The following is a 9,167-nucleotide window of genomic DNA, read 5'->3' on the forward strand; positions in this document are numbered from 1 at the left end:
ATCCTTTAGCACCTGCGAAGAAATTAAAGAGTTGAGTTTTATTGCAGAAGGCCAATTTAAACAATTGAAAGACGCTTCAACCTTTTCTGACATTGGGGTGAGGTTTGCCTTGTTTCGACACGCGGACATAGCGCACAGCGGGATTGGAGCCAAAACGCTTCCGGGCCGGCGCCGCACTGGTCCTTACTGCCGCAGGTGTCGTCGGGGCTCTCGTCGAGACCGCTCTCGTCGTGACGGGAGCGCGAAGGGCCGTGGTGCCGATTCCCGCCGGGAGCCGCTTGGTGGAAATCAGGCTACCTGTGCCGGGGTTGTCCGACTCAAACCTGTACATCGAGAAGAGCCTGTGGAGGCCTTCCAGAGGATACGTGCACTGCGCCACCAGCCTGAGGATCAACAGTGCGCACACATTCATAGTTTGCATATTTTTTTAGTAAATAGTTTTTTCAAGCTACTGACAACTTCCAGATTTGTTTTGTAAATGACTTCCTCTGACTAAAAGACCAACAAACCTCGTATCCGCATCCTCAGAGCCATCCACATTCTTGCTGTAGAAAATCTCATTTTGATAGATCACGTTACCATGGCTGAGCTAAAAAGGAATTGGGGGGGGGAGGAAAAATGTAGAAATTCTCACACACACACACGTTACAAATTAGTCTTATGAATACCTTGACTTTGGAGCCACAGCTATTGAGCGGGAAAGAGAAAAGTGCCCTGGTGTCATCAGCTTCCGTAGGGCTGCAGAAAGTGTCCAAAAGGTTGCTTGTTGACGGGGTTACACCGCTGGGGGTTATCGGAGACAAGTCGGCCACCACCGTCATCCTCCCGTGAGTGGAACACACTAAAGGGACGCATGAGGATCACCCAACTTTGGTAACAAGCAGAAAAACAAAGCAATGTTAACAATTCTTCAAGTTGTAAAGTTTGCAACGTTAACTCATGTCTTATTTTGAAACTAATGCTTTTATTTTGAAAGTCCGCGCGCCGTATGTCCGCTTCCTGCTTTCCGTCCGACATCAGTAAATGACGACGCCAGTGTCTATTCTGATTTGTTCCCATTTTAATTCATGCTGATGCGTTCTTATCTGTGCTTAGTCAGAAACTATGAGTGTTAATGCCTCTTATATGTTTGTTTTCAGTAGTTGATAGCTAACTGCTAGTAACTAGCTAATATGAGTAATTAAGACCAACAATAGAGTAAGTTTTCATCCAAAACAGCCTGTAAACATTTATATATTTTTGTTTATTTGCATTAGGAGTGTAATTTGCTTTTGAGTTATAGAAGCACTCAAATAGTTGCTTCAAATGTAATAATTTTCTCTCTATTTCGCCTTATTCTGTAAATTTCAACTGAAGACTTGCATCCTCTTACCAGAGAGTTGTGGTTAATCCTAAATAACCAGTTCAGAGGTTTAGTCCTCCAACACACAAGCACGACTACTCATGCCAACTCAACCAGCCAAGCGCTACACTCATTCCTCGACACCCATGTCACTCACCAGGCCCTGCTCTTTAAAGCACTACACACATTCACAGATACTACAGTAACACGTTCCAACGTGAAAATTCCAGCTCTACTTACCAATAAGTTCCGAGGTCACAAAAGGACAAGTCTTCCGAACCGATTTCTGAACAGCCCCCGTTTGACGATCTTTCACAAGGATCTCAAAAGTGCCCAAGAAACTCTCCAAGGTGATTTCCTAAAACAAATGACCAAACAGGGAAAAACTAATCAGAGTTCTTCAAAACCGAGACAAAATCGGATCAGATCCAAGATGGCCGACCTCGTAATGGAAACCCTGCGAGTAGACCGGCACATCCAGCTGCAGTTTCTCACTAGCGTTGCTCATCTTGTAGCCGCGCTGCAGCGCCAGCGTTGGCGTCAGCGTGTGCGAGCCCACGCCGATGGACCACAGGAAGTCGAAAGCCCAGTTGTCCGCGTTGAAGGTGATGCCAGACTCCGAGCAAACCGCATCCAGGACTGGCGGCGCTAAAGCAGAACTCATTTTTCATCATTCACATCCCCAAAAATCAAGCTCCGACGACAATATTGGACTCACAGGGGCCCGCCAGTGCACTGACGCTCACGGCGTAGTAGTAGAGCTCGTTTTGGGGCAGAACGCTCAGCGTGTAGTTGATGTCCAAACTGTATTGCACAGTTGCGTACATTTCGTAGTACTAACGGGGGGGGGGGGGGGGGGGAGGGGGAGAACACCCATGAGCCAAAGCACTTGAAATGACGGACTCAAACGACAGCGTCTACCTGCTGCGTGACGGCGGGGTCATCGAAAGACACTTTCAGCAAGTAGCCGTGGCCGTGCGCGGGTTGCGCGACTTCGGCAACTGAACACGAGTTGGTGTACAGCGCTTCACGGCCGTTGAGCCGCAGCAAAACCAAGCGGACGTCCTTGGGCACGTCGCCCAGGTAGACCTGAAAGAGGCGCTCCTCGATGACACTTCGGTTCTGGGTAAAAAGTGGGCGTGGCAACAGGGGCGTGGTCAGCATCCGGTGAAGGCGCAGCCTGGTCTCCGCCTCCTCATGCACGAACATTTGCTCCAGGTAGACATGGAAGGTGTAGAACTCGTAAAGGTCACCACTGGCAAAGCTCTATAAAAAAAAGGGGAGGAGCAAGCTTTAAAAATGTCCACAAAACTTGAGTATTTTTATACCATCACCATATTTTTTTGTTTAGTTTAATCAGTACTTCCACATCGCGCTGTTAGCTCAACATGAATAACAGAACGTATGGTGTTCCGCAGGGTTCAATTCTTGGGCCTCTGCGGTTTTCATTGTGGCTTAAGAAAACATGTCACCTTTGAATACTGACCTTCCTGAGTCCACCGGTCGCATCCAAGGGGATTCTAATCTGGACCGTGTCATTTTCCGTTACCACGTCGCCACCGTCCCCAAAACGGCCGCCGACTAAGCCGACACTGACCCGCGTGGCATCAGAACCGGGATAGGGCGCCTCGGGAGTCTTGAAAACCATGTGGCCACTCTCCTCGTAAGCACCCTGGTCTGTTCAAGAGATGCGTGACTAGATAGCGAGGGATGAGGACATTTTACACTCTAAAAACAATTGGGTAAAAAAATAACCCAATTATGAATCAAAAATGGACAGAACCACCATATGGCCCAACTTTCTGGGTGGTTTTATACAAAATGACCCAAATTTTTGACCCAAGTAAAGAATGACCAAAATTTACGAGTCGCTTTACGCTGAAAGACTCATTTCTTGGGTTAAAATCGACCCGAGTAGAGGATCGTATTTTTGACCCAATTGTTTTTCGAGTGTAGGCAAGCGAGAGAGATGATACAGACGCATTGAGCAGGTAGCAACCAGGTCCACCATGATGACCAACCAGCGTTGTCTGGAGAAGAGCGTGGCATGGACCACCTCAACGGGGATGCCGTTCACCTGAACATGTGACGGCGAGTTTGAGTTTGCAAAGGGATTCAAAATGGCCAGAACATTTTCATGAGATGGTCAACGAGGAAATTTGGGGAATATAACCAAATTGGAAACTTTAGGGGAAAATTGAGTATAATAATGATGTGTTATGGAACCAAATTTTACAGTACAGTGAAATCTGGTCGCGTTAGCAAAGATTGTGCTAAAATATTTTAAAAAAGCCACCAATCAATTTTGCAAATCTGTTAATTGCCCCAAATTCCCAAGAACATCTCCACCTTTAAACATTTCTGGAAGTCTGACCATGACGACGAACGATTCCGGCTGTCCGTAGGGTGTGCGGAACACGAGCCTCTCATCAGTAAGGTCGAACGTGTACCCTTGCTCAAGGGCGTCCGACAGGCTCATCGGCTCCATTTGCTCCTCATCCCGCTGGAACATCACATGCCAGTCCGAAGTTGACGAGTCGTCGGCCTGCAGAGTACACAAGAGGATCCCAAAACCCGCTTACATTACACATTTAAATACTGCAAACAGTTTACTGAAGACAATCATGGATTAATGAAAACTAGTTGTGTGGTCTGATGAGACCAAGAATCAAGATGGCTTTTGGTTCTGCCGTCATGTGTGGCAGAAACCAAGTGAGAAGTAAAAAGACCACACTAAAAACAGGTTGAAAAAAAATGTAATAACACAAATTGGGTCAAAAAGCAACGGACCTAACTTTTTTGTTTTGTTTATTCAATCAATGCAAAAAAAGTGGGGTCAAATAAAACTCACTCTAAAAACAGTTGGGTCAAAAGTAACCCAATTATGGATTTTAAACAAATGGACCGATCCACTTTATGGGTCAATTTGACCCAACTTTCTGGTTTGTTTTATACAAAATTACCCAAGTAAAGGATCTGACCAATATTTATGAGTCGTTTTACGCTGACTCAAATCGACCCAAGTAGAGGATTGGTCCATTTGACCCATAGTTGGGTTATTTTTGACCCAACTGTTCCAGAGTGCACAAACAATAAAACATTTTTTTATTTTTTTAATAAAAACCAAAAACTAACTCAACCTTTTTTTTTCTTCAAATTTTGACACAATTCAATGGGTTATTCACTTTACCCCAATAGAGTGAAATAACCTGCAAAGAACTTTTAAACGAAATGGGTCGCATTGTGGGTTATTAATTTATTTTGACCCAACCCAACTTTTTGTTGGCTCTTTTTACCCAATTCATTTGCGTTATTTATTTAACCCTAACTGTTGATTTGTGGGTTACTAATTTGACCAACTTTTTATGACATTAAAAAGATATTTATAATAACCAATTTTTGGGTTGTTTTGTCAGTTATTCATTTGACCGTACTTTTTGGGTTAAATAACTCAAAATGTTGGGTCGGTTCATTCTTGACCCATTTTTTTTAGGTTATTTATGACCCAACTGTTTACAGTCATAGTTGGCCAAGCATCATTTTACAACTCACATGTTTGAGAACATTCCAGTTGTCGCCCTCCTTCCTGGCAGCGCACGAGACTTCGCTCTTCACGGACACCTGCGGACAAAACCAGCACACCTTCGAACCTGAACGCAAATGAACCGAAGCTACAAACACACCACCTCCATGTAGTTGAGCTCGCAGGAGACCTCCCGAGGAGACCATTCCAGGGATGGGGAGCAGGTCTTGTTGAGAGCATAGACCACATCGCCGTCACCCCTCAACAGGTTGAAGCTGAACGCGAACACCCGCTCATCCTAACAAAACCAACAAACCAATCAGTATTCTTGTTTTATTTATTTATTATTATTATTTACACAGACCTGTTTCTCCGCGTGACAGCTGAAGTAGGACGCACGCAGCTCCAGGTGACCACTCGGCGGGGAGACCGTGACGCTGTAGCCGCACTTGGCCGCGTACGGCTCAGTAATGGCGTGCGTGCCCGTCCCGTCTTACGAGGTGAGAAGAAACGCAAAATGTTTATTTGATGTACAAATGAACATCCCGTGCCGTATTAAACCCATTGGACTTACCGACGGCCTCGAAGTGAGCATCATCCCCGGCGAATGAGAGGTCCACGGCTATCACGAAGGAACGATCGTGACACTCCATGTCCAGAACTCCTGTGAACAAAAATGCAAAAATCATTCAAAGTGGTGCTTGGGATTTTTTACGAAGGCCGCTCATTCCCTACCATCCGGAATGGGATCCGCCAACGTGGGCAGAAGCCACACCCTGAAAGACAAAAGCACACAAACAAATGTAAAAAAGTTGGATAGTTGTTTGTCTCACAACACGATAGTCTTACCACAAATAAAAGACCCACGCCATAGTTACGTTCGTCCACCAAAGAAACCAGCTTTTAATGAAACCAACCGACCAATCAGATGCCCCTCGTTGTGACGCCCGAGGGTGGCGCTCATTAGCAATCAATCAGCAGCTGTTTGTGTTTGTGTGTCCTTCCAGGACCTTTTCTGTCCCTCACATGAAATTTCAAATAGGCTGTACGCAAAATACAGCAACAACTTGACCAACTTGCATATCATATAGCCGTGTGTCCAAATTCACAAGGCTGGGTCCTCCGAAGGCCGATTTTGTCGGCTGCGTGACGTCACTCCTGGCGCGACTCGACAACACGCGCAGACACATTCATCTTTTTTTTCTTTTTTTTCTTTACTAACCATATACAAAGAAAGTTGTACACAATTGAACAAATTTCGTTTTTAAAGCCTTTTTGTTAAGCGAGCTACTACTCAATTTTATATAAGAAATAGTATCATTATGAAAGTGTTTTAAGTTCACAGACACATGAATCCATTCATATGTAAATCCGTGCGTGCTGTCGAGTCGCGCCAGGAGTGACGTCATGCAGCCGACAAATTCGGCCTTCGGATGACCCAGCTTTGTGAAGACACAGCCATAATAGCCTAGCTAGTTTTAAAAAAGCTTTTCTTAAATGATTTTGTATGGTTTCCTTCTATTTGTGAAGCATTGTGTTTTATCACAAACATATCATTAGTAGTAATTGCAATCTGAAGTTGTCTGTCATCATACACCCAACGTTGAAACTAAAATCATTTTACCCATCTTGAGGGAGAAAAAAACCTGAACTACATGACTCTATAATGGAGTTTATCACTCAAACCAACGCAACCTTGCATTGTTATTCATATTTTCTGAGAAAGATGTTGGCTTAGGCTACTAATATCAACGTGTTTCAGGTTTTCATTGTATAGGCTATACTGTAGCTACAATAAGGTTGTTCTTGACCAGTTAGCATAGCAGCGAACACAAATATGTTGTGAGAAAACTATAACATTAAATTTGATTTGCTACTCTGCTACTGTAACGAGAGTAACTTACAGTATACTGTTTTCCAAAAATCACTTCGGTATTACGCTTTTGCAAACTGAAAATCGTGAGGCAGTGTCCCTCCGCCTACGCTGGCGGCTCAAGTCGGTGATCGACCCTGACAAGGTGCGAACACATTTACGCCGTGTTGGTCCCGCTTCACGACTGGCCCCCGGCGCTCGCCCGCTTCGAAAAGTCAAGTCGTGGTCGGATTGATCCGCTCCAAAGGGACATACACGAGGTTACTCTCTTGAACTGGCCAGCTCGTATACTATGTTGGAAGAGTTTGACGACAGTGCCTTGACATTTGCATAATGGCCCCCCATTGTGTACTCCGCTGACTAAAGCTGGCGGCGGAGAGGTTGGTGGAGTGTCGGCCCGCATTGTTGTTCGTTAACATTTGAGTCACTGTGTGTCATTAACAAAGTGCCTCAGCATGCGGGGGCCTCACGTTGTGCTTGGACGCCTATAATGGCTTATCCTGACCGACACAACCCAAGCTGCGTTTGATACTCATCCATTCATTTCCTGTTCTCTCGATTAGGGTTTCGGCTGAATGATTAAAACAAGTAATGAAACTGCAGTTGCTTTTTTTCCTCAATATTGCAATTATACACAAGCGTGTTGTTTTTATTTGAATTTTTTAGATTAATTGAGAGTCAACCTCGTCCATGTTGAGCTGAGGTGGTTTGGGCATCTGGATGCTTCCTGGACGCCTCCCTGGAGAGGCGTTCTGGGCATGTCCCACCGACACGAAGCCCTGGGGACAAGCGAGGACACGCTGAATAGGCTGTGTCTCTCGACTGGCCTGAGAGCACGTTGGGATCACCCTGGAGGAGCTTGACGAAGTGGCTGGGGAGAGGAAAGTCTGGCCTTCCCCGCTAAAGCTGCTTCAAATGACCCCGGCAAAGTGGTAGAAGATACATGGATGGATGGCTTTGTTTTTTGGGTCTTTTTTTTAAGTTTCAGTTTTTTTTTTTATTAGTATAGTATTTTTTTTTCTGTTTTAGGGACTTTTTTCTGAATATTGTCTTTATTGGGGGGGGGGATGATTGCATGTTTTTTTCTTCAGTTTTTTGGAATAGTGTTTTTCAGATTTTTTTCTTACAGTTTTTTTGATTTTTTTTTGTTCAGCATTTTTTTCCTGTTTTTTCCCCCGTTCCTGGATTTTTTTTAAATAGAATATTTTTTTCAGTTCTTCTGATTTTTTTCCCCATTTTTCCTGATCCCCCCCCCCCCCCTGTTTTTTCAGAATGTTTAAAAAATGCCAGAATTTTTTTTTTTTTTTAAACGGTTTTATCCCCCAGTACTCAGGAAAAATAAAATCCATAAAATATATTTAAACAATATACTCAGAAAAATAAGAACAAAAACTGCCTGAAAATAAATGACTCAGAAAAACAGACAGATTATTTTTCCCAGTGCTCATCACATACGCCTATTTTTTTTTTTTATTAAAGAAATAAATTAATTTGTATCAGATTTATTACACATAAACTGAGATTAGAAACTCAACTACTCGTCCACCGTGCTGCTGCATTTCACACTCACATTTCACAACAAACAAGCAAAACAGATCGCCTTGTCAACTCGAGTGACACGTTCATCATCTCCCAACACGTCCCCGCAGCCGTTCACCCTCAGCCAATCGCACACCAGCATCCGAGGAAGACGAGGCTATTTATGAGCCCGAGCACGCCCGAGCGGCCGTACCCACGATCTCGAGGAGATGCTTCAGCCGCAGGTACTGCTTGTGCTTCTGTTGACCGCCGGGGTGCTGGTGCAGGTCGGCACCGGTGCCCCGGACGCGGCAGACCTGCTCGCAGAGGCCCTCGGAGCAGAGGCGGCACTGGACAGGGTGAGTCAGATTTTTCAAGTGCTTGTACTTGACTATTTATTTTTCTGATATATTTTTTTAATCCCTACTTTTGAAAAGACATCTGTAAATAGTTTTTTTTTTTTTTTTTAGTATAAGATGTTATTCTATATTGAGCACAGATGAGTACTTTTTTAAGGAGGGAAATGAAGTTCCTGTTTGTTTTTTAGGTCTGGGCTCGCTCTCTCTTGCTGAGGCTCATCTACGAAGTGGCGACGAGCGACCAGGCTCTCCCCGAGCTTGGCGTGACGTTGATGCGGCGAAATCTTCCTCTTTCCCAAAGAGAGCGCAAGGCGGGTTGCCGCAATTTCTTCTGGAAGACTTTCACCTCCTGTTGATGTGATTATTAAAATATATTCCCATGATTTGGTGTGTTAAAATTCCGGAATTCCAAATGTATGCTCAACTTTTGAGCAAATTGAGATGAGAGTTTCAATATTTAAATTTTTGTGACATTTCTGTTTGGTGGTTTTTCCGTGAGATTTCTCATTTAAAAAAAAGTATGTGCCTTGGCTCAGTCATTTACTACCCATT

At 44.3% G+C, this 9,167-nt stretch overlaps 2 protein-coding genes across 2 annotated transcripts; one reads left to right on the forward strand and one right to left on the reverse strand.

Moving 5' to 3' along the window:
- Positions 1 to 76: 76 nt before the first annotated feature.
- Positions 77 to 5,737, reverse strand: LOC147159588 (uncharacterized). Its single transcript, XM_086059876.1, has 16 exons — positions 5,715 to 5,737; positions 5,601 to 5,641; positions 5,440 to 5,529; positions 5,230 to 5,357; positions 5,029 to 5,163; positions 4,895 to 4,963; positions 3,717 to 3,887; positions 3,323 to 3,419; positions 2,829 to 3,019; positions 2,264 to 2,608; positions 2,061 to 2,178; positions 1,785 to 1,990; positions 1,583 to 1,700; positions 669 to 841; positions 510 to 589; positions 77 to 383 (listed from the first exon to the last, which is right to left on the reverse strand). The coding sequence occupies exons 1-16, from the start codon at positions 5,735 to 5,737 to the stop codon at positions 77 to 79; spliced, it is 2,292 nt and encodes a 763-aa protein (XP_085916002.1).
- A 2,742-nt stretch (positions 5,738 to 8,479) lies between these two features.
- sst5 (somatostatin 5) lies at positions 8,480 to 9,051 on the forward strand. The gene is made up of 2 exons (XM_086060089.1): positions 8,480 to 8,615; positions 8,804 to 9,051. The coding sequence occupies exons 1-2, from the start codon at positions 8,487 to 8,489 to the stop codon at positions 8,969 to 8,971; spliced, it is 297 nt and encodes a 98-aa protein (XP_085916215.1). The 5' UTR covers positions 8,480 to 8,486; the 3' UTR covers positions 8,972 to 9,051.
- The last annotated feature ends 116 nt before the right edge of the window (positions 9,052 to 9,167 follow it).

The sequence above is a fragment of the Leptonotus elevatus genome, chromosome 17, assembly GCF_054856555.1.
Source record: "Leptonotus elevatus isolate MCC_2025b chromosome 17, RoL_Lele_1.0, whole genome shotgun sequence".
Classification (NCBI taxonomy): Eukaryota; Metazoa; Chordata; class Actinopteri; order Syngnathiformes; family Syngnathidae; genus Leptonotus; species Leptonotus elevatus.